Source organism: Mobula hypostoma, chromosome 12 (genome assembly GCF_963921235.1).
Source record: "Mobula hypostoma chromosome 12, sMobHyp1.1, whole genome shotgun sequence".
NCBI lineage: Eukaryota > Metazoa > Chordata > Chondrichthyes > Myliobatiformes > Myliobatidae > Mobula > Mobula hypostoma.
The window spans coordinates 55,802,131-55,828,471 of NC_086108.1; the positions used below are offsets into that span (position 1 = coordinate 55,802,131).

Genomic DNA, 26,341 nt, shown 5'->3' on the forward strand with positions numbered 1-26,341 from the left:
TTGGAGTCCCATCCTCAGCAGACCTTTGGGCTGATACTGAAGTTCAATCAAAGGTCCAGAGGTCGATGCCCGATGGTAGAAGCCAAGTCTGTGAGTCCAATAGGGAAGTCAGGGGTATGATCTCAGTGTCCATGAGTCCCATGGAAGCTGGAGGCCCATCCTGTCCTGGGGTAGGAGGGTTGTCTGTCTGAGTGAGTGCGAGCGAGGAAAGGGACTCATTTGCTGTTGTTGTTTTGTTATTGTTTTCCTGTTGTTGATTTGCTTATTTTGTTCTGCTAAACATGGTTGACATGCTACGTTGGTGCTGGAATGTGTGGCAACACTTATGGGCTCCCTCCAGCATATCCCTAGGTTGTGTTGGTTGTAATGCCAACAATGCATTTTTCTGTATGTGTAAATGTATGTGATAAATAAATGAATCTGAAAGAGAGGTTTGGTCCTCTTATCTGCACTATTCCATATTGTTTCTACATTGTATCTGTTGGTCTTTAAGTTACTTGCTAATGGGAACAACTCCTCTCTACTCACACACTCTAAATCAATTCATGACCTTGTCCACCTCCATCAAACCTCCTCCTTCTCAACTCCAAGGAGGACAACATCAGCCCTTTCCAGAACAACACGCACAAAATGCTGGATGAGCTCAGGAGGCATCTATGGAGAGGAATAAGCAGCCAACATTTCAGTCTGAGACTCTTCCTCAGGACCCTTCCTTTTCCAGTCTGATCTTATCGCTGAAATCTCTCATCCTGTGATAAGTGAAGTAACTCCCTTCTTTAGCTTTTCTGAGATCACCAGTTCTTTTCTAAAATATGCTGCCTGAAGTCACACAGTGGTCCAGCTGTGGACAAACCTAATTCAAGATCACTTTAGAAAAATATTAGTGACTAAATATCTTGTAAGTTGCAAAGAAGAAGAAGATTTTGCTATCTTTGCAACCTCTCAGTGGCTCAAAACAGGCTCATTTTCAAACCTTTCGTTGTTCTAATGAAAGGTTAACTTTATACTCTCACTGAGCTACACATAATTTGAAAAAGTAGAACTGGGATTGGGATTGGAATTGGTTTATTATTGTTACATGTACCAAGATACGGTGACAAGCTTGTCTTGCATACTCTTCATACAGATTAAATAATCACACAGTGTATTGGGGCAGAACAATGTAAAACAGTAACAGAATGGGTGGCGCAGTGGTTAACAAAATGCTTTATGTCATCTGCGATTAGAATTAATTTCCTGTTGCTATCTGTAAGGAGTTTGTATGCTCTCCCCAAGGTGCTCCAATTTCCTCCCACATCCCAAAGACATACAAATTAGGGTCAGTAAACCGAGGCTGTGCTCTGTTGGTACCAGAAACATGGTGACATTTGCGGTCTGCCCTAGCACATCCTCAGACTGTGGTGGCACTTGCGCAAGTGACACACTTTACTGTATTTTTCATCGTTTTGATGTACATGTGACAAATGAAGCTAATCTTTATCCTTTAAAGTGTTATAGTTACAAAGAAAGAGCAGTTCTGCTAAACAATAAGGTACAAGATCAGAACGAGATAGAACGTGAGGTCTAAAATCCAACTTATCACATTAGGGAAGTAAAGAAACTTATAGTCTTATAACGGCAGGGTAGAAGCTACTCTTGAGCTTTCATGCTTTCAGCTTTTGTATCTTGTCGAACAGGGGAGAAAAACGAATATCCAGAGTTATTGACTTCTTTGACTATGCTGGCTGCTTTACTGCGGCAGTAAGGACAGAATCCGTGGAGGGGAGACTGATTCGTGATCTGATGAGCTGTGTCCAGAACTCTCTGCACTTTCCAAAGTGAAAAACCATAGCTTGTTCATCCCTATACTCATAAGACACAGTCTCTGTTCCAGGTAACATCCTGGCAAATCTCCTTTCTAAAGCTTCCATATCCTTCTTATAATGTGGTGACCAGAACTGAATACAATATTCCTATGTGTCTAACCAGGGTTTTATAGAACTGCTACATTTCCTCATGGTCATACCAAGTTAAAATTTCAATGAAGAGCATTATGTAAGACTAGACAACGGGGTGACCTGTTGGGCACCCTTTGAGAGAAGGGTAGTACAGTCTGATGTGACCAGAATGAACATTAAATTTTCCTGATCACTTTGTTTTGGAAATTGAAGAAGAAAACCTCAGTTTATTAAAGAAGAACAACGTGTAGCAAGGCAAATATAGCTCCTCCTCGTTTAATGAAGGACACTTTTGATGGCATCATTTCTGGTTGATCTGCCATCCTTGTGCCTCTCTTTGTCATTCTGGAGATGTGCGATCCTTTCATCCGTCATCTCTTCATCTCTTCTGCTGTTTATTCTTTATCTCTGATCTTGGAGAAGTGCATTTCTCTGCTCCTTTGTCTCTTCCTCTCTCCTCCTTCTGTGCCTGTTTTTGTCATTCTGGAGATGTGCAGCCCTTTCATTCCCCCGTCTCTTCTGCTGTTTGTCTCTGATCCTGGAGACGTGCATTTCTCAGGTCCTTTGTCTCTTCCTCTCTCCTCCTTCTATGCCAGTTGTTGTCATCTTGGAGACGTGCATGCCTCTTCTCCTCTGTCTCTTCTTCTCTCATCTTTTTTGTCCTGACTCTTTGATCCTGGAGTTGTGCGGCACTGGCCTCATCCGATTCTTGTTCTCTCCCTCTCCTTGCCACTTCCCAGTGGCGCTTGGCGTCATCTCTTGACTATATTGTCCCCCTTCTGTTTCCACACAGCATAATTAGGCTGACCATATTTTTTTTTACCCTAATGCTGGATAAGAGATACAAAGCAGCAACACCAAAGCATCCAGGATGCTGATTATTCTTGATGATGTGGTTGGCGCTCTCCTAAATGGACGTGATATAGTTACCGCTGTCCTTTGACTGCAGCAAAGGGTTTGATGGGTGTCTCGAAGTACATCATTACAATAAGATTTATTTATCTCTTATTGATGGGTTTCTTATTGGTGTTGGGCACCTGGCCAAGTGGTTAAGGCGTTCGTCTAGTGATTTGTAGGTCACTAGTTTGAGCCTCAGCTGTGGCAGTGTGTTAGTGTCCTTGAGCAAGGCACGTAATCACACATTACTCTAGTCTGTGTGAGGAGTGGCGCCCCACACAGACTTCCAATCTGTGCCTTGTAAGGCATGAAAATGCCTGACATAGGCCTCTCATGGTCTGAGTCGACGTTCCTGATGGATCTCAGTTTGATCTGTTCCAATCCTGCACATGCTGATGGTGATTAGCAGAAAATGACTGCTCAAAATAGATCTGCCCTGCCCTTTTGCTCTGGTTGGTGTCGCTGCTGTGAGCATTGTGAGTTGCTTCTGAGGCTGGCAGTGCGCATGTGTCGCGGTTTCCATCATGGCTGACATCGGCTCGGGTGAATGCAGGCTGTTGATTTTGGCGAGTGAGCAATTTTATAGGAATATATAACCCTGAACTTTGCCTGCATTCTGTAAGTTTGTGCATTTTAAGTCGATTTAGCCAAAAATAGTGCCGCTGTAATGCACCATTTGTGCCAATTGGAGGTCACAAACAGACAAACAGAGCATGAGAGTTTTAGTAGTATATAGATAAATAGAAATTCCATCTGATAATAGCATCACATTTAGATTCATAGACAGGTACAGCACGGAAACAGACTCTTTGGCCCATCTAGTCCATGCTGAAACCATTTATACTGCCAACCCCCCCCCCATCGACCTGCTCGGGGACCAAAACCTCCATATCCCTACTATTCATGTACCTATCCAAATTTTTCTTAAATGTTGAAACTGAACACGTATGCACCACTTGTGCTTGCAGTTAATTCCACACTCTCACAACCCTCTGAGTGAAGACGTTTTCCTTCATGTTGCTCTTAAATTTCTCACCTTTCACCCTTAACCCATGACCTCTGGTTGCAGTCCCACCCAACATCAGGGTAAATACAAACAGGCTTTTTCCACTATCTGTACCCCTCATAATTCTGTATACTCAAATCTCCTCTCAGCCTTCTACTTTCTAAAGAATATGCTCCTATCCTATTCAGTCGTCCTTGTAACTTGGGTCCTCCAGACCTAGCAACATCCTTGTAAATTTTTGCTGCATTCTTTAAAACTTGTTTCCATCTTTCCTATAGCTAAGTGACCAGACCTCCACACGATTCTACAAATTGGGTTTCACCCATGTCTTATACAACCTCATGCAAGTTGTATATAACATCCCATCTTCAGTACTCAATACATTGATTGATGAATACCAATATGCCAAAAGCTTGCTTTATGACCCTATCTATCCGTGAAGCCACTTTTAACAAATTATGTACCTGTATTCCCAGATCTCTGTTTGACCACACCCATTAATGCCCTACTGTTCACTGTGTAAGACCTACCCTGGTTGGTCCTACTGAAGTGCAAAACCCTTGCACTTGTCTGCATTAAATTCCATCTGCTATTTTTCAGCTCTTTTTTCCAGCTGATGCAGATTTACAGTGATTATAAGATGCAAAACAAAACTCAACAAGAGATAAAGAACTATGGTGGAGAGGAAACAGAGCAAAAAGTGGATCAACACACTTCTATTGCATTTGAGAATATTCATTCACAGGCCTGTAAAACTAACGTGGTCACTCAATGATTACAGTGGAGAATACTTGCAAGTATTTCAAGAAAACAAAATAAATTTAAATTAAGAAGTCTTTTCAGCACAACGTAATTCATTCAAAATAAAATGATAGCATTGTGGGGCAAGTGAAGTTGAGTGAAGTTATCCCCTTTGGTTCAAAAGCATAATGGTTGAGGGGCAATAATTGTTCCTGAATCTGGTGGTGTTGGTCCTGAGGCCCCTGTACCTTTTTCCTGGTGGCAGCAGTGAGAAGAGAGCATGGCCTGGGAGTTTGGGACCCCTGATGATGGATGCTGCATTCCTGCGACAACGCTTTATGTTGATGTGCTCAATCGTGGGAAGACCTTTACCTGCGATGGACTGGACCATATCCACTAATTTTGTAGGATTTTCCATTCAGGGCATTGGCGTTTCCATACTAGGCTGTGATGCAGACAATGGATATAGCCTTTACTACACATCTACAGAAGTTTGTCAAAAGTTTAGATGTCCTGATGAATCTTTGCAAACTCCTAAGGAAGTAGAGGCACTGCCAAGCTTCCTTCGTAATTGCACTTACTTTCTGGGCCCAGGACAGGTCCTCCAGTGTAATAACTGAGGAATTTAAAATTGCTGACTCCCTCCACCTTTGACCCTCCAATAAGGACTGGCACCAGTATCTTTGGTTTCCTCCTCCTGAAGTCAATAATCAGCTTCTTGGTCTTGCTGATGTTGAGTATTGAGTAAGAGGTTGTTGCTGTGGCATTCAGATGGATTTTAAGCCCCTCCCCTATATGCTGATTTGTCACCACCTTTGATTTGGCCTACATCAGCAAACTTGAATGGGGCTTTGGAGCTGTGCTTAGCCACACAGTCATACATGTAAATCAGGTAGGGCAGGGGTGAGAGCACATGGCTTTGTGGTGCACCTGTGCTGATGGTGAAGATGTTGTTGCTAATCTGAACTGACTGCGTTTTGCAAGTCAGGAAATCAAGGATCTAATTGCACAAGGAGGTATTGCAGACAAGGTTTTGAAGCTTATTGATTAGTTTTGAGGGGATGTTGGTATTGAATGACAAGCTGTGGCTGATAAAGAGCATCCTGATGTATGCATCTTTGCTGTCTAGATATTCCAGGGTTGAGTAAAGATCCAATGAAGTGGTATCTGCTGTGGATGTGTTGCTCCAGTAGGTAATTGGAGCAGATCCAAGTCAAATCTCAGGCAAACTGTAATTACAAAAGAAAATAAATAAACAAGCAATAAAAATATCAAAAACATGAGATGACATGCCCTTGAAGTCAAGTCCATAGGTTCTGGGAACAGATAGGACATGGGAACAGAATTAAGCCATTCAACCCTTCAAGTCTGCTTTGCCATTTGATCATGGCTGGTCTATTTTCCATCTCAACTTTTAGTGTTGGAGTTGAGTGAAGTTATCCCCACTGGTTCAAAAGCCTGATGGTTGAGGGGTAATAATTGTTCCTGAACATGGTGGTGTGGGTCCTGAAGCTCCTGTACCTTCTTCCTGATGGCAGCTGTGAGAAGAGAGCATGGCCTGTGTGGTGGGAGTCCCTGATGATGGATGCTGCTTTTCTGTGATGGTGCTCCTTGTAAATGTGTTCAGTTACCCGTGACGGACTGACCCATATCCATTACTTTTTATATGATTTTCTGTTTAAGGGCATCACTGTTTTCATACCAGGCCAAGTCAGATTCATGTTTATTATCACTGGAAAGGTTATGAAATTTTATGCTTTGCAGCAGCAGTACAGTGAAAATATATAAAATTACAAGTTAGAATACAAAATTAAAATTAGTTCAAAAATTGAACAACTAGTGACGTATTGTTTATCGGCTCAGAAATCCGATGGCAGAGAGGAACAAGCCACTCCTAAAACTTTGATTGTGTGTTTTAAGGTTCCTGTACTTCTTCTCTGATGATAGTAATGAGAAGAGGGCATGTTCTGGGAGCTGAGTGTCCTTAATGATGGATGCTATCTTTTTGAGGCCCTGCTTTGTGAAGATGTCTTCTATGGTGGGGAGACTAGTACCCATGATGGAGCTGGTTGAGTTTACAGCAGCTTTTTACAATCCTTTGCATGGGTGCCTCCATATCAGACAGTGAAGCAACCAGTCAGAATGCTCTAATGGTACATCTATAGAATTTGTTAACATGTTTGGGGATATACCAAAACTCCTCAGACTCCTAATGAAATATGGCCACTGGTGTGCCTTCATAATTGCATCAAAATGTTGGATAAATCTTCAGAAACATTGATATCCAGGAACTGGAAGCTGAATGTGAGTAAGTTCTAATTCTTTCAAAATAAAAGCAACCATGAAACTACGAGGTTGTCATATTAAAAACACACACACACACCCCTACACCTGGTTCACTAATGTCCTTTAAGACAGAAGATATGTCATTCCTACCTTGTGATTTTTAATAACTGTTGTCTCAATTCGCGGGAAATTGAGGGAAGGATAATAAATCTCAGTTACAGCCACATTCTGTGAAAGATTAAATAAAAGTACTTTAATTTTCCCCAAATGTAACATAGTTGTTTTTGAAAGAATTCCTAGGATTTTGACTTCACTTTTCTCTGTAGATTTATTTTCTTTACTTAAGGCCAAAGCCAGCAAATTACACAAGAGGCTGGACATCCTTGAGTACGGCTCGCCACCTACTCCCCAAAGGATTCCTGTATTTGCACAGGAAACATTGGGAATATTTTTGTCAGAATGAATGAATTTCAACCCCTTCCAAGATAGACCATCCTGTCCGAATGCAATTACATCTACTGCCTTAGCATTTGCTCCCCTCACCTGTGACATACAGTGACTAGAGACATCCATCTACAAAATGCATCATACGTGTTCCTTGAACCTATTCCAATACCTCTTAAACTAACAGTCTTAACCAGCTAGAAAAACATGGGGAAAGCATATATCACAACACCGACATTTCCAAGATTTCCTTTAGATCGCTATTGTGACCCGAAAATATATTCTTGTTCCTTTATTATCATTGGGCCTAAATCCAGGAACTTCCTACGCAACATTCAGAGTCAGAATCAGGTTTAATAACATTGGCATATGTCATGAAATTTGTTCTTTTGCAATAGCAGTACAGTGCAAAACCTAATAAAAATATAAATTACGGTAATAATATATATACAGAATATAAATTAAATAAGTATTGCAGTATTGCAAAAGTTGTCCTTTCAGAAATGTGATGGCAGAGGAGAGGAAGCTGTTCCTGAAATGTTGAGTGTTTGTCTCCATACACCTCTACCTCCTCCTTAAATGGTAGCAATGGGAACAGGGCATGTTCTGAGGATGGTGATGAGGATACATAATGGTGGATGTTGCCTTTGTGAGGCATCAACCTTTGAAGATGTCCTCAATGCTGAGAAGGCTATTGCTCATGATGGAGCTGACTGAGTTTGCAATGTTTTGCAGCTTTTTACAATCCTGTACAGTGGCTCCTCCATACCATACAGAGATGCAGCTATACAGAGTGCTCTCCATGATGCCTCTGCAGAAAATCCATCAGCTGGGGGCTGTAAGGGTTCAGAAGGCAGCTTAGCACCATCTTCATGGGAACAACTATGAGTATGCTTTAAATATTATCCACCAGTAAATGAATTAAAATTTCCTACAGTAAAATCTAATTAGTACCTGGAATGAAAAAACATACCAGTTCATGAAAGGTAAGAGGTGATAAGTCACATAGAAAAGAAATTGAGTGCAATATCTGAACAGAATATTTGCTGATTACCAGTGGAAGGTTATCACAGGTGATTCCACAACATTATATAAGATAAAGGACATGAGGTCAATGAGAGAGGAACAGTTTGTAGAATTGGAAGGCGAGAGGGTGGGTGGTGGTCATGAGGTAAAAGACTGTAGAAAGGAGAGGTGGAAGAGAGCACAGAGGATTAGAATGGAGGAGGGGAAATTGAAGGAATAGAGAGAAGGTAGGAAATTAGAGAACTGGGGAGAATGCAAGGAATTGTAAGAGTGGGCAAAGAGGGTGGGGACTGGAATGTGGTGAGCTGGGAGTAGAAACAATCGTATTCCCACTCCGATCAGGGTGGAGGCTGCATAACATCCATGTTTGGACCACCAGACTCAAACACAGTTCCTTTTTCCCAAGTAGTAAGGCTAATCAACACCTCCACCCACTAACCCACCCCTCCACATTCCCCACCACCACTATTTTATTCATTTTCTGTCAGAGTCATCTTATGCACAGGCACTCCTGTACCTAGAGTCACTGTATGTATAGACAATCAATCTATACAACCATCTTATGTATTTATAATTGTTTTTATTAGTGTTCTTATCTTAATTTTTGGGGGGGGGGGCTGCATTGGGTCTGGAGTAATGATAATTTCATTCTCCTTTACATGTGTGCACTGGAAAATGATATTAAACGATCCTGAACCTTGAATTTTGAGAAAGGACGGGGAGGGAGCAGAAATCGGAACAAGGAAAGGACTTGGAATGTAAACGAAAGAAAATGTATATGGGCAGAGAAAGAAATCCAAGAGTGAAAAGGACTAAGATTCAGAGTTGGGGGGAAAAAAAATCAGAGGAGCTTGCTACGTAGAAGATTTGGAGTTCAATTAAGTAAAGGGCAAATTGAAGGGAGCAAATGGAGAGGACTGGAGGGGAAAGAATACTGTGTATCGGGAATGGTTAGTCAGAAAGGGAAATACAAACTACTGGAGGAGTTCAGCAGGTTCCTTTAACCATACATCTAACATGCCACTCCCCTGTGTCAGTTGCCAGTGTGCACTGCTGCATGACAATGGTGCCAGTCAGTCTAATTGGTTTTATTGTATTGCTTACACTGTCTGAATGCACTTTGCATCCACAAATTTTGTAATTTTATTGTATATTAATGTGTGCACTCATCGCTGTCAAAATATGAGATCCATTAAAAATTAGATATGTACCTCTCTCAGGTCATCTGTCAGCCTCCTTCACCCCACAGAATGTAAACCCAGCTTTTCAGATCCCTCCTCATATTTATGGTCTTCAGATCCAGACCGTATCCTGGTGACTGCTCTCTGTGGTGCAACCACATCCTTCCTATGGTGCGGTGACTAGAACTGCATACATAGAGTGCAGTCTAACCAGTGATTTGTAAACTATAAATATGAGAAAGTCTGAAGATGCTGGAAATCCAAAGTGCCACACACAAAATGCTGGAGGAATTCAGCAGGCCAGGCAGCATCTACGGAAAAGAGTAAACAGTCAACATTACCCTCCCCCCGCCATTTTTTATTCTGGCATCTTCCCCCTTCCTTCTCAGTCCTGAAGAAGGGTCTCAGCCTGAAATGTCAACTATATCTCGTTTCAATAGATGCTGCCTGACCTGTTGAGTTCCTGTAGCATTTTCTCTGTAAAGATCTGTAAAGTTTCATACAGCAACCCTGCTTTTATTTTTCTTTCCCAATCTATGAAGGCAAATGTGCCATATCCTTCCTTACGACCCCATCTACCAATGTGGCTGCTTTCAGGGAATTATATTGCAGACAAATCCCAAGATACCTCTGTACGTTAACACTCCTTCGTGCACTAAGACATACTGGATATGTGAAATCTCATCTGACTTCCAAAGTGTGTCATTTTATGCTTATGGATTAAGTCCCATAAACTCGCAGGATGAGGTTTTCCCTTCTAGATCATCAGAGATGTCCCCCTTCTTCGAAGCACAGAATTTCCCTTCCTCCACCACTGATGCTGCCCTCACCCACATCTCCATTTCCTGGATATCCACACTCACCACATCTTCCTGCCGCCTTAACAGGGACAGAGTTCCTCTTGCCCTGCCCTCACCTACTAAGCCCATGAGCCTCTGCATCCAATATATCATTCTCTACAACTTCTGCCATTTTCAATGGAACCTTACACATCTTTACCTCTCCCCCCCACCCCGCTGCGATTGCTCCCTCCATGATTCTGTCATCCATTCGTAACTCCCCCCTAACCCCCTTCACTGCCCCTGCCCCGGTCTTATCTCTGAACATGACAGAGATCTCCTCCTCCTCCATCAGCCCCATTCAGGGCCCCAAACAGTCCTTCCAGGTGAGGCAACATTTCATCTGTAAATCCCTTTCCAACACTTCGGTTCATGGCCTCCTATTCCGCCATTATTGTCACTAATCATAAAACAAAATAACTAAAATAACTGGGCCCAGAACACACACACCTTTATGAAACAAACATTATTTATTTTATTTGTGCACCAGGAGAACAGAATGGGCCCCTGTCACCCACACTGTTCTGAATCCTGAACAGATATTTGATTATTTTTAATGCAGAATTGGCTTATCGGTTATGGATATTGACCATTTGGTAACTTATGCACATTTGAATTCCTTACTTGCAAGATCAACAACCATTCACAATAGAGGCGATAAGAGTCAGTCAAAACTTCAAGCAGACAACCAATTATTTGGATATTTGAATAGGTTCCTAACATATTCTGGTATCTGTCCCCCACTTTTCCTTCACTACATCGATGACTGCATTGGTGCTGCTTCCTGCACACATGCTGAGCTTGTTGACTTCATTAACTTTGCCTCCAACTTTCACCCTGCCCTCAAGTTTACCTGGTCCATTTCCGACACCTCCCTCCCCTTTCTAGATCTTCCTGTCTCTATCTCTGGAGACAGCTTATCTACTGATGTCTACTATAAGCCTACTGACTCTCACAGCTATCTGGACTATTCCTCTTCTCACCCTGTCTCTTGCAAAAATGCCACCCCCTCTCGCAATTCCTCCGTCTCCTCCGCATCTGCTCTCAGGATGAGGCTTTTCATTCCAGGACAAAGGAGATGTCCTCCTTTTTTAAAGAAAGGGGCTTCCCTTCCTCCACCATCAACCCTGCTCTCAAATGCATCTCCCCCATTTCACGCACATCTGTTCTCACTCCATCCTCCCTCCAGCCCACTAGGAATAGGGTTCCCCTGGTTCTCACCTACCACCTCACCAGCCTCCGGGTCCAAACATATAATTCTCCGTAACTTCCGCCACCTCCAACAGGATCCCACCACTAAGCACATCTTTCCCTCCCCCACCCCTGCTTTCTGCAGGGATTGCTCCCTACGCGACTTCTTTGTCCATTCGTCCCCCCCCATCCCTCCCCACCAATCTCCCTCCTGGCACTTATCCTTGTAAGCAGAACAAGTGCTACACATGCCCTTACACTTCCTCCCTCACCAGCTTTCAGGGCCCCAGACAGTCCTTCCAGGTGAGGCGACACTTCACCTGTGAGTCGGCTGGGGGTGATATACTATGTCTGGTGCTCCCGATGTGGCCTTCTACATATTGGCGAGACCCGACGCAGACTGGGAGATCGTTTCACTGAACACCTATGCTCCGTCCGCCAGAGAAAGCAGGATCTCCCAGTGGCCACACATTTTAATTCCACGTCCCATTTCCATTCTGATATGTCTATCCACGGCCACAGTCATCGATGTAGCAAAGGAAAAGTGGGGAACAAATACCAGAATAGGTTACTGGCCTCTTACCTCTTCTCTTTACCTGCCTGCCATCTCCCCCTGTGCTCCTCCTTCCTCTCATGATCTACTTTCCCCTCCTTTCAGATTCCTTCTTCTCCAGCCCTTTGCCTTTTCCACCTATCAGCTTCCAGCTTCTTATTTCATCCCCTCCACCACCTATCACCTACTACCTTGTCGTATGCCCCCCCCCCCACTTTCTTATTCTGGCATCTTCCCCCTTCCTTTCTAGTCTGGCTGAAGGGTCTCGGCCCAAAAAGTTGGCATCATTTCCATAGATGCCGCCTGACCTGAGTTCCTGAAACATTTTGTGTGCGAGCCCTGGTATAACCAATTCCCCTCCACCGCCACTCTCCTCCATCTGGTGGAACTGATTCTCACTCTCAATAATTTCACCTTTGCCTCTGCCCACTTCCTTCAAACAAAATGTGTAGCCATGGGCACTCACATGGATCCTAGCTATCCCTGCCTTTTTGTTGGCTATGTGGAATAGTCTATGTTTGAAGCCTACACTGTTATTACTCCACACTTTTCCTATGCCACATCAACAATTGCATTGGTGCTGCTTCCTGCACCCATGCCGAGCTCGTCGACTTCATAAGCTTGGCCTCCAACTTCCACCCTGCCCTCAAATTTATCTGGTCCATTTCTGACACCTCCTTCCCCCTTTTCGATCTCTGTCTCTATCACTGGAGACAGCTTATCTACTGATAAACCCATTGATTCTCATAGCTACCTGGACTATACTTCTTCCAACTCTGTGTCTTGTGAAAATGCCATCTCCATTGCCAATACACCTGCTCTCAGGATGCAGCTTTTCATTCCAGAACTAAGGTGATGTCCTCCTTCAAAGAAAGGGACTTCCCTCTCTCTATCATCAACACTGCCCTCACCTTCATCCCTTCCATTTTGCACACATCTGTCCGCACTCCATCCTCCCTCCACCCCACCAGGGACTGGATCACTCATCTTCATCTACCACCCGATCAGCTTCCATATCCAGCACATAATTCTCTGTAACTTCCTCCAATGGGAACCCACCACCCAGCACACCCTTCCCTGCACCCCCCCCCCCACTTTCTACAGGAGTCGCTCCCACATGACTTCATTGTCCATTTGTCTCTCTCCCTTGTTCTCCCTCCTGGCACTTATCCTTGCAAGCAGAACAAGTGCTCACCTGCCCCCACACCTCCTCCCTCACTACCATTCAGGGCCCCAAACAGTCCTTCCAGGTGAGGGAACACTTCACCTGTGAGTCTGTTGGGGTCACCTACTCTATGTGGTACTTCAGGTAGAGAGACCTGACGTAGATTGGGAGACCGCTTCACCAAGCACCTATGCCCTTTCCACCTGAAAAAAATAGGATCTCCCACTGACCACCCATTTTAATCCACTTCTCATTCCCATTTCAATATGTCAGTCCATGGCTCCTCTACTGCTGCGATGAGGCCACACTCAGGTTGAAGAAGCAGCAACTTATCGTCCTTCTAGGTAGCCTCCAACCTGATGGCATGACCATAGATTTCCCCATCTTCTGGTAATGCCTCCCCCTTCACCATTCCCATTCTCCCCTCTCACTGTATCTCCTTACCTGCTCATCACCTCCTTCTGTTGCTCCTCCCCCTTCCCTTTCTTCCATGGCCTTCTGTCCTCTCCAATCAGATCCCCCCTTCTCCAGCCCTTTATAGCTTTCACCAATCAACTTCTCAGCTCTTTACTTCACTCCTCTGCCTCGTCCAATTTCACCTATCACCTACTGCCTTGTACTTCTTCCTCGCTTCTCCCATCTTCTTATTTAAACTTCTCATCTTTTTCCTGCAGCCCTGATGAAGTGTCTCAGTGCCAAAATGTTGACTGTTTACTATTTTCCATAGATGCTGCCTGGCCTGCTGAGTTCCTCCAACATTTTGTGTCTGTTGCTTGGATTTCCAGCATCTGCAGATTTTCTCTTGTTTGCCAAAATTCTATCCAACTTCCCACCTCATCTGTCTCCTGCTGTACCCTTTTTACTCATAATACCACCAACTTTCATGTCATCTGCAAATGTACTCACTCTGTCTTCTGCTTTTATATCGAAGTAATGAATATCAGAAACAAGGGAACCAATACTAACCTCTGCAGTTTGCCACTGTTCACATACTTCCACTCACAAAGTTATTCTTCCACCATCTCCTTGGCCTCCTGTTACCAAGTTAATTTATTTTATCCAAAAGGGAACAAACACAGAAATTGTTGGAAATGTTGGCAGATTAATCCGCTTCTATGAAGGAAAAAATAAATATTTTTAGTTTAAAATTCATTCTACTGTAAGATTTCCAAATAATTGCCTAAAGCTTTGCTAAACACATATCAATAAAATCATCAGCAAGATTTAATGACCTTCTAATCCACATAATCAGTTCCAGAAAGAACTTAAGCTTTATTAACTGACCTCTAAATGATCCAGTGTCAGCTGGAGTTACGGTTGAACATTTGGATGGTCTTAAATATTCCCAGCAGGAACAGCAAGACGGTGTAATGCTTACAGGAGAATAGATAGCCCGTAGTGAATAATTGGCTATGAGGTGCAGAGCATCATTATTATCAGTAATTGACTAATTTATTCAGTTCGCGTTTTATGTTAGGATTGGGGAAAATCCAGTCCAGGCTTTCCAAGTGGTTTGTGTCACCGTTCAGTAAGATTTTCTGGCTTTTAACGAGTAACAACGTTATTCATTCAGCTAACACTTAATACAACTGAAGCACATAAGATACAAAGTAGGAAAAAGGGACTACCCTTGTGTGAGCTTTGATGGAGTTACATTTTTATTAAGTTAGAGAAAGCCCACAAGGCAACAAGTGTCCGGCAAAAATCGGGCTGTTCTTGTGATGCTGAGGGGTTTCCCTAAATCTGTAAGACTCCAAGGCGAACTTTCTTTCAATTTACGAAACCTACAAGCGTGCTCCGTAACGTAAATGCAATATAAATTAAAGTTTGTCATAGTTTCGCTAAGGAGTAAACAGTACTGTTGACTAATTTTATGCTGGAAACGTGACGTCCGATTTGGGAAATCTTCGCTATTATGCAAATTTCATGGTGTCATTTCTCCACTCCCCTTCCACGTTTAGAAGAGCGTTCCCGGCTAATATTCTGAATCTGAAGCTTGTCAACAAACGCAAGGATAGCTGTCCCGTAACTCTGATCATTAACTGTGAAGGACTGTGAGGCTCGCACGATGAAGGAACATTGTGGTCGGGCATTGGGCTGCCCTAGTAATTCTGAAATAGACACGATGCAGCAGTTAAACCCTGACTACATGCCTATGTGCTTGTTTACAGAAGAAAACTACCAAAAGTTAGCTATGGAGACTCTGGAAGAATTAGACTGGTGTTTGGATCAACTTGAGACAATACAAACATACCGGTCAGTCAGCGAAATGGCTTCGAATAAGGTAAACAATTGTTTATTATGTTTTCATGCTTGACAAAATAAATGGAAAAACACTAATATCTCTGACATAAAATGTAATTGTGAATTATCAGTATATTATGATTAAATGCTAATGTGCACCTATGGTGAAATATTTTATCAACTTTACACCAGAATGCATTCATGTTTTAAAAAACTTTAAAATCTTCAAAGAAAACTAAAACCCTTATTTAGATGTGTGTGTGTATATATATAATTTTTTAACCTGTTGCTCTTAAATAGATTGTATTGCTGCCTAATTATTAGTGAAATGAATACTTTGAACAGCTTAATGTTACTAGTTTTGTTTTTAATATCATCACAATTATTCATATATTTTAGTGCATTTAGTAGACTTAAACAATAGAATAGTAACAGATTCATTAACAGTTCAAAAACAAATATGCATATTTTAAATAGAGATCATGTAATAGCTCATATTACAGTACTGCACTGAATCTGAAATATGACCTCTAATAATTTTAAACATGTCTATGTATTCACCAGTTATTATTTGTGCAGAATGACTAAAGGTATTATTTGAAATGTCATGAATTGACATGTTTAATTCTGTTCTTGTATGCTTACTCATTAGTATAGTGTCGAATATTATGCAAAGGATACAGTACAGCTAATATCTATTAACAAAATATCAGTAATTTAAAGAGTTTTCATTTCTAGTTTTGTGCTGAAGTTTATCCGAACACTCTTGTGAGTAATACCATCAATAGTTGTAAAGGATCTTTGCTCTGCCTCAACAGTATGGTTCACCTACCATGTCAGAATTCCGTTGTTTTGTTTTCTATGGAATTCCCCATGTTTTCCAGTAAAATCAACAAATAAGTGAAGTATGAGCAAAATAGGAATAGTCCTTATTCATCACATGCAGGACTGTTAAATTATGGAAATGGAATTCATTTAATCAATCAGGGCTGTATTTGGATCCAAGCACCAGAAAAGAAAATTTAATATTTTTAATATATCTGTAGACATTGATGTAAGAATGATTTTATGTTTGAGTCAGTATTACAAACTGGAGGCACTGACTTTAATTGTTTCAGTTCTATAACACTTAACTTTTTCATTTTAACACCTATACCTCATGCTACCACAGTTCACCAGCTCATTGCTGCTTAACTCAACATGGCAAAGCAGAAAATGGCTTCCATGCAACAAGGGTCAACAGTTGTCAAAATGGGTAGCGCACAACTCATGCGATATGAACATCAGAAGCTATGTTACCACATAAAATATGACAAAGCAGACCACAGTGTCCTGAAATAACAAATCCACTGCCTGGAGCTCTGTATTTCATGAGTTTTACAACATACCCCACAGTCTTGCAATTATAAGGGATAATAATTATCTTGGCAACAGGAATATTGCAATTATTTCTTTCTTTATGACATGGATGGATGTCATTTAGCCCAGAAAGTCTATGCCAGTTCTCAGTGCATTTATATTATTTCCTATTCCCCACCTATTAACCTGTAAACTATTCTCTGTTGCATTCCAATTTTCCTGCCTCCCATTTATATGAATGGAAAAATTGTAGCAGTCAGTTTAACAATGAGCACACCTTAGGGATATGGGAGTAAACTGGAACACCCTGTGGAAAAGTCACATGGTCATAGGAAAAATGTGGCAACTCCACAGACACAGACAGACACACACACACACACACACACACACACACACACATATCAGAACTGACTGGCACACTGGAACCATGGAACAGCTACATGAGCTGCAGCACCAGGGCACTGGCAGAGTGGTGAGGAACTGGGCAACAAATAAACGCCTTCCTCCACGGATTGTCTTCGTGCAAACAATACATTCAGCTGGGTTTTCCAATCCACTCAGCCCCAGGTGGCCACATGAACAGTCTCAAATCACAGCTAACTTCTGGTCACAGTCAAGAGATCTACTTAGCCACATTGTAAAAATGAAACAAACACAAAATAAACATTCTGAACATATAAATCAAAGCATGCTGTATTGCAAAGCAATGCCCCCAATCAAGGTTTTTCTTCATTTTCAGAGTGCCTATTGTTCATGTACCTTTCTCTTCTTCTCTTGTTCAGTGCCTTCAGAATGGATCGAGCTTGAATAATGCAAAGTTGCAGACTAAATGTTCTTGGCTTTGGAGGATGACCTGAAACAATGGTTCTGAATCTGAACCTGGTTCGGTCAGGGTTGGGTGCCTGATGGATGAGAACAAGAGAGAAAAAAAAAATCAGGATTTTCTGGTATTCATTGTCATGACAGAAGTTAAAATCTGTTGATTTTGCTGAACTACAGTCTGAAATATGAGCCAGAAATATTGGCTGAGTTAACGACTGGGCTAATGAGTTGCTGCTACTTCCCTGCTGTATGGAATGAGCTCCAAGCTTGATGCAAGGCCCCACTTTGGTCCTTGCCACAATACACAGGTTTTCTGGCAGGCTTCAAAACCATAATGTGACATCTGTGTAGGGCTTGTCTTATCTCGTGTGACTGGTCGCCACATTCTTTATGAGAAAATCAAATTACATAGTACTACACTAGGCGCTAGTAGCCCATCAAAAGTCTAGGTATCGGAAGGAGACAGTAAATAGAAATCAAACACTGTATATAATAATATATACAAAATATTGATATGAGTAAGAACAATTTAAAATTCCAATGTTCTGTTTAGATTCCAAATCTCGGATATCAAACGAAAACCAAATTCCTTTTCAGTTAGAATCAGTGAAATTCATTAGAATAACCTTTGTTACTCCATTTTCACTAACTAATTAGATCTAGTGTAATCCCCTATTTAAAGGTTTACACACTAACAATTGCCTTTCTATTTATCCCTAGTTAGTTGAATAATAATTCAGCTCAAGTCAGTATCCCTACAGATTCAAATTCAAATTCCAAGATTATATATATATCCAGCTTAACTCCTTTCAAGACAATTCTCCAATATCACAACTTTTCAGCAAGGTAAATCCCATTGTAACTTATCAAAGTCTTTACAAATTAATCATTTCTTGCAGAAAATCAAATTAAATCCTTCGAATGAAAATAAACTTGGACATCCAACCGTATTAAATCCTCTACCTCATTAAACATTTCATTCCCATGCTGGTTCTTCGATCTTGGGTGGCTCGCCATCTTGTTTCTTGGTTTGTTGTCTGAAATAGTTGATCATTCGTGGATGGTCACTTCACAAACATACACGGAAAAAAAACTAACCAAATCCCTTGATATTGTTTCACAGAACTAATTCCTGGTTACACTTTAGAGATCTTGGACACTCGTCTCTGCCAATATTGGCTCATTATAGCTGCTGCTTGTTATAGTCATAGCTTCAGTTAGCCCTTTTATCACTATCGTCTCTCCTCCAGGGGTTTCACCCTGAGGTTTACAAGTAAGTAGGGTAGAGATACTCAATACTAATTCACTTTTAACAGTTTATATCTTTAGTTTCTAATAAGTTTGCTGCATTTCTCTTTCTTGTCTGTGCCTGTGTCAGTCGCACCTCGTTCTCACAGTTTTTCCTCAGGTTCTCTTTATTAAAAAAATTGGTAAACCTCATTTTCATCCCTCCACAGGTGGAGCTTTCTAACATTACATATTTGGTTTGAATTAACCTGGGTTACAATAACATTTTAACTTGCATATCATTCAGCCTTCAATGTAATTGGTTAGTCCTCTGCAAAAAAGTGTGTGTGTTTGCCAAGCTCTCTGCTGGGTTTGGCGGGGTGGGGGAGGGGGGTGAAGCTGGCACCTTTATTATCTGTGTGCTCAAGTTATGGACAGTTTCAATATATGAGCGGGTGGTTAAGGATGTTAGACCGTGCGTGATGTGTTTTTCATCATGCTTTACGATATTGCCTGTCTAGGTATTTGCAGCTTTAGAATTCCCGAAATGCATGGAGGATTGAATTTTATAAGAGGTTGGGATGAAAAATAAAAGCAAATTCTTTTGTTCTGTGTAGTGCTGAATTGGAAAAGATGGTAGGTCAAAGGGAAACTGAATGTGAGAAGCAACACACACAAACGCTGGAGGAACTCAGCAGGTCAGGCAGCATCTATGGAAATGAATAAACAGTCGACATTTCAGGCTGAGGCCTTTCTTCAGGACTGGAAAGAACTGGGGTGGGGGAGGGGAAGATGCCAGAATAAAAAGGTGGGGAGAAGGGAAGGAGGATAGCTAGAAGGTGATAGGTGAAGCCAGGTGGGTAGGGAAGATAAAAGGGCTGGAGAGGAAGGAAACTGTTAGGGGAGGAGGCTGGACCACAGGAGAAAGGATTGAAGAGAGGACCCAGGGGGAGATGATAGGCAGGTGAGAAGAGGTAAGACGCCAGAGTGGCGAATTGAAGAAGAGGGGAGAAGAATGCATGTATGAGAATAAACTCTTCCATTGTTTCAACCCATTCCCAGCCTCTGCTTCAGCAATGGCCTGTCCAGTTGTACTAAGCATGGGGTTGTAAAAACTGCAACACTCATCCATGTCTGTTACTGCCTGTTATTCTGGCTGTGCACCTTTTCGATCTGCAAATGAGATGTCCCAGTGCATTTCTTTTTGGTAAGATATCTGGTCAACTTAATTGATATAGTTGTTGAAGAAAGTGCAAAAATGGGTCTATCTGTTAATTGTAAAAAGACAGGATGTATGGTGATATCCAAAAAGAAGGAGAATCCTATCAGCAGACTGAGAATAAACAGGGAAGACATAAAACAAGTACAGAACTTTTGCAACTTAGGAAGCTGGGTGACATCAGATGGCAGGTGTGACATGGACATCAAAAGAAGAATAGGGATGGCAAAAGACACCTTTACGAGAATGAAGAATATACTGACCACACTAAACTAGGCATGACAACCTGCCTCAGAGTACTGAAATGTTAGGTTTATCCAGTTATGCTATATGGATCAGAATGTTGGACAATATCTAGTAACATGTGGAAACAAATTGAAGCAGCAGAGATGTGGTTTTTAAGGAGGATGCAAAGTATATCATGGATGAAATGAATATCTAATGAGGGTGTCATGAACAGAGCAAACACGAAAAGAGAAATAATGTATGAGATCATGAAAAAGCAACGTAACTTCATTGGACATGTGATTAGGAAAGAGGAGTTAGAATGCATGGTAATTATGGGAAAGATTGAAGGGAAGAAAGCAAAAGGAAGGCAAGACAAATGATGATGGGGACAGCAGCCAGAGAACTGGAAATGAATACCAATGAATTGATCCACTTGACCCAAAACAGGAGAGTGTGGACCATGGCAGTCAAAGCTCAAACTGGGCACGGCACCTGATGATGAAGATGATGATGATCTGGTCAACATTCTGTCCAAAACATAGAGGGAACAAGTTCCTAGAAACAAATCAAAAAATCATTTCTGAATGAATCAAAGAGACCACAAATCTAACTACAAACGTTTGTACATGTATGTATTTAGAACATAGAACAGTAGAGCACAATATGAACCATTTGGCCCACAATGTTGTGCCAACATATATAAACCTACTCCATGATCAACCTAACTCTTCTCTCCTACACTGCCCATACTCTATTTTTCTTATATCCCTGTGTCTATCTAAGAGTCTTTTAAATGCCCTTATTGTAACTGCCTCTACCATCAGTCCTAGCAGTGTTCCACTGCTCTTTGTTTTTATAAAGAACTACTCCTGACATCTCCGCTAAACTTTCCTCCACTCACCTTAAATGCATGCCCCCAGTATTAACTTTTCAACTGGAAAATTTCACAGATTAACATCACTTAACTTCAAATTCAAGCAACATATTGACAGATTGAAATGAATTGGAAATTTTGAATGTTTTGTAATTAAGTTACAAACCATGATTTGTAAAGGTAGAATTAACTTTTTTTTACTGAATGGGGTTTTTGAGGGAACTGTTTGGGGAGGTATAAAAACATCTCCACAGTGCTTTAGTTGAATGTGTTGAATTTTTGATTTCTCAGCCAGAAAGTATGAAGTGTGAGGAATAATTGTTTTGAAATACTTTTTGTTCTCAAGCACATTAATTATAAGATGCATCATTATGAAAATCAAAGCTCCAACATAAAACAAATTAATGTCTCCCAAAAAGAAAAAGGATTTTTTTAAAAACAGGGTTCAATGTATAACAATAATGCCTTAAAGTTTTAAAGTGTTTTCCCGAGAGAGAGAGAGGTTGCAGCTAAAGTATGGAAATCACAATAATATTTCATTGTGGTTGAAATAAAGGTTAAAAGTTATCCATGATTGCTTTATCAAAAACAGGATGCTTGTATTCCTGATAACTATGAAAGGAAGAGAAGTCAGTGGAACAATGTGGGGTGGAAATTGCAATAGAAATGTGAACACATCTACTGCAGTTGCACAAGCTGTGACTGTTTTCTGGCGAGATCATTGCTGAGTTCCTGACTGTGTTGCTAAACCCAAAAGACGTCATTGAAGACTGACAGGAGGCACCGGGTATCTGCTTAAAGAGTGACTTGTACTTCCTGTCTCGTTCCTGGCTACTTAACAGTACAAAGGCACTAAAGTATTTGGAATGTAGGCGTGTGCAGCTTCTAACCTTTCTATTCAAACTGATTGCAAACAGTAAACTAAAGGCAACTATGATTACTAATAATTAAAGGGGATCTATCATCAAGATCGTGGCAGAATTTTAAATTCCTCAGGAAAATCAGCTGCAGGCATCTGTACTAACTTTATCACTGAATTGTTGATGTTAGTACTGCTTGGATTGAAAATGGGAATATCCAGAAAAGAAAATAGGCCATATTTTGACTGTTAGTTTGAAAGTCTAAATAGTACATGTTCTACCATTTATTTAATATATTTGCTTGGTGGACCACACTGCATCCAGCAAATTAATGCTGTGTGGTCTATCTAGCAAACACACAGCCAATACATTGCCTTTTGCTTTCTTCTTGGCATCTAATTACTCAGCTACCTCACACAGTATTTCAACAAATACTGTAAAGAGAGAGAGTACACTGTTATGGGCAGGTGTGATGACTAGAGGGATTTTGGGGTCCTAATTCATAGCTCCCTGAACGTGGCTATACAGATTGATAGGGTGGTTAAGAACCATATGCTTGGCTTTAATAATCAAGGCATTGATTTCAAAAGTCAGGAAGTTATGTTGCCAGATTGTAAAACTCTAGTTAGGCCACATCTAGAGTTTGCATACATTTCTAGTTGCCCCATTCTTGGAAAGATGTTGAGGCTTTGGAGAGGGTACAGAAGAGATTTACCACGATGATGCCCAGATTAGAGGGCATGTGCTATACGAGGGGTTAGACAAACTTGGGTTGTTTTTGCTGGAGTGGAGGAGGCTGATGTTATATTTTGTAACTCCAAAACACAAAATTAATTGAAAGAAAAACGCAGGGAGTCCAGGATAAATATGTACTCTTTATTTTTCCTTTAAGTGAGACAAGCCGTTATGATGTAGTGGCATAATAATGTATGCCATTCATGTACTTTTACATAGAACCCGTAATGAATTATTTAACCAAAGAATACTTAATCAAACAATATACTTACAATATTACTTAATACTACTGAAATATTAAATTACACAACACTCCTCCTGCTTAGCTATAAACTCTAACTCAATATAGAAGATATACTTTATACAGTCCACTATATAAATCAACTACTATATAGACATCCACATCATAGTAAATTTTAAATGGTCCCATTCAGGCCTAAAGCTGTGGTGGATTTCTTACTTTTGTGGGATAATGTCTTTCCTGACAAGGGGGATCACTCTGCTTGGCAGGAGAGACTTGTGGCTGTGATACAATCTCAGGTTCTGGGTCCTCCTCTGTAAAGGTTGTAGGAGTCTTCTCTGGGACTTCAGGAAGTGGGTCTGACAGCTCTGGACGACTCCTTTCTTCTCTAACAATGGACTCTGCTCTCCTCAACTGATTGAGGTGTTGTCTCCAAGTGATATCAGACTCGATCTCCGCTGTGCTGGAGAGTGGTCCAGTTCTGTCCTTCATCTTTCCAGAAGTATCTGCATTTGTCACCTGTGTATTCCCATGGGAGAATTGTATGTCCAAGAGTGAAACATTGAAACTCCTTGTTTGAGGGGCCCTCAATTTGTCTCAGCTGTTTGTCCTGCATACGACTTCTAAGATTGGATTTGAGCAGGTTCAAGCGTGAATGCAAGGGATGACCCAGGAACAGGAACTGGTGAGTTATTGGCTGTGGAGTGTGTTGCATTCTGATATGCAAGGAAGAAATTGGTGAGCTTCTGATTCAGTGTCAGTGTTGTGTGTTCTGCTGACCTTGCTCGCAGTGAGTTCTTTAGACGGTGGACAAACATTTCCGCCGAGCCATTTGTTGCTGGGTGGTGTGGTGCAGATGAAGTGTGTCTTACTCCATTCATTTTCCAGAATGAGTGAAACTGTGCCCCCACCAGCTGTGGTCTGTTGTCACTAACTAAGTGTCTGGAATATCAGCCTTTGTTGATGTGTTGAGAAGTCTCTTCTCAATGTGTGAGGCTGCAGTGGAGGCTACTGGGAACACTTCTGGCCACTTTGCAGCTGCATCCACTACTACCAGAAAATTTGTGCGCATGAATGGTCCAGCAAAATCCACATAAATGCTTTTCCAGGACAGTGCAGGCCATTCTCAGGGATGGAGAGATGCTGCTCTTAGCATCTTCTGGATGTGTTAGCATCCCAAATAGTGGACGGCAAGCTGCTCATTCTGCTGATCTATCCCAAGCCACCAGACAAAGCTTCGAGTCAACACTTTCATTTTGACCACACCTAGATGACTTGCGTGTAGTTCCTCCAACATTTTACCTTTCAGCTTGGATGGTACAACAACTCTCAAGCCCCACATAAGGAAACCTCCATCAAGGGCAAGTTCATCGCGACACTGGTAAAAATGAGGGGAGGAGTTTCTGCTGCATATTGCAGCCATTTTGCACAGCCATGTAGACCTGAGAGAATGTAGGATCTTTTCTGGTTTTCTTTTAGACTTTTGATTTGCATTAGGGAGAATATATCAAGAGGAGTGTCCACTTTTGAAACATTTTCAGTTATTTCTTTTTTCAAGGGCGAACAAGACAATCATCAGCATTTCCATGATGAGATGTCCTCTTGAATTCGATCTTGTAATTATGCCATCCAAGAAACAGAGCCCATCTTTGCATTCATGCTGCCGCTGTTGTTAGTGGAACAGCCTTCTGTGGATTGAAAATGGACACTAGTGGTTGATGATTAGTGATGAGGGGAAACTCTCTCCCATATCAGTACTGGTTGAAATGTTTCACACCCTAAACCAGACTCAAGGCCTCTCTGTCAACCTGTGTGTAATTTTTCTCTGCAACAGTAAGGGAATGTGATACAAAGGCTATGAGGTGTTCACTTACATCAATCATAACACGTGACATGACTGCACCTGCATTATACCATAAGGCGAGGCATCACAGGCAAGTTTCACTGAATGATATAGATCTTAATGTGTGAGTACACTGTCCGACGTTGCCATTTCCTTTCCTTTTCGCAAAGTCATCTCACACTTGTTGTTCATTGCCATTTCTTCCTGATCTGTAGTAATGAGTTCAAAGCATGGAGCCAAGTAGCCAGGATTGGCAGGAGCCTATTAATATAAATTGAAAATCCCGAAAAAAAAACCACATCTATGACACATCCTTTGGTCTTGGGGCATCCAACACTGCTTGAATTTTCTCAGCGTATTTGTAATCATTGAGGTCAATCATGTGACCTCAAATGATGCTCGGTTTAAAGAACTCACACTCGTTGCATTGTTCTCTGAGCCAATAATCTTCTAATCTTTTGAACACAGTCTTGAGGTTTTGGAGAAGTTTCTTAGCATCCATACTGGTAACAGTGATGTCATCCATGTATCACTGAGTGCCTGGGCAACTTTGCAGCCTCTGGTCCATAGCTTTATGCAGAGAGCAGGTGTAGATGCTACTCCAAAAATAATCCTATTATAGCGATAATGCCCTTTATGAGTGTTTATGGTGAGAAATACTTTGGACACCTCTCCATCTCCATCTGTAGTAGATCTCAGCTAAGTCCACTTTACTGAAGTGTTTTCCTCCAGAAAGATTTGCAAATATTCTGGGCAAAGGTTATTGATCTACTTTCAGTACTGCATTGATGGAGATCTTAAAATCACCACAGATCCATTCTTCTTGGCTACTGGGACCACTGGCATTACCCATGGGCTCCACTCAACCTTGGAAAGAATTCCTCCATGCATTCTAGCTCACTGGCTACTTTCTCATGGATGGTATAAGGAATAAAATAGGTTTTGTAAAACTTAGGTGTGGCATTTTCATTTGACACTATTTTACCCTTGATTTGATTGAGATTTCCAGTGCCATCACTGAACACCGTAGAGGCATCATCCGGTACCTTTCTTAAAATGCTTTCAGTTGACTCTATTACAGGGGATGTAGCATGCAAATAGTGGATCGATCTCCATTCAGATTTTGGTAATTTTTATGAATAGATTTAAAATTGAGGATAAGATTTAGAGTCAATTTTAACTGAAGAAAGCCCCTTCCTGAATTTGCATGATATTGCTCTGTTTACTTCCAACTATATTTTCATAAAGTATAACAACTCGGGTAACATTGTCCTAAAAGTAGGAATTGCTCTTGGAGAAATCTGTGTAAATAAATCAGGAAATGCTGCACCTGAAAGCAACCTAGTTTATTAAAAACCTCCATCACCCAATACCTGCCCTCTTCTCATTGATACCAGTGTTTAAAATAAAATGTTGCCATGCT

At 41.3% G+C, this 26,341-nt stretch overlaps 1 protein-coding gene and 1 long non-coding RNA gene across 8 annotated transcripts in view; one reads left to right on the top strand and one right to left on the bottom strand.

The window, feature by feature from the left end:
- Positions 1-14,375, bottom strand: part of LOC134354826 (uncharacterized) — a 46,655-nt gene extending 32,280 nt beyond the window's left edge. The window contains exon 1 of the long non-coding RNA XR_010019899.1: positions 14,233-14,375. This is a non-coding gene — a long non-coding RNA (uncharacterized LOC134354826). The remainder of the gene's footprint in view (positions 1-14,232) is intronic.
- Positions 1-26,341, top strand: part of pde4ba (phosphodiesterase 4B, cAMP-specific a) — a 620,756-nt gene that overhangs the window by 557,028 nt on the left and 37,387 nt on the right. For all 7 annotated transcript variants that reach the window (XM_063064159.1, XM_063064161.1, XM_063064163.1 and 4 more), the window contains one exon: positions 15,438-15,550. In XM_063064159.1, the coding sequence (XP_062920229.1) occupies positions 15,438-15,550 (113 nt within the window). The remainder of the gene's footprint in view (positions 1-15,437; positions 15,551-26,341) is intronic.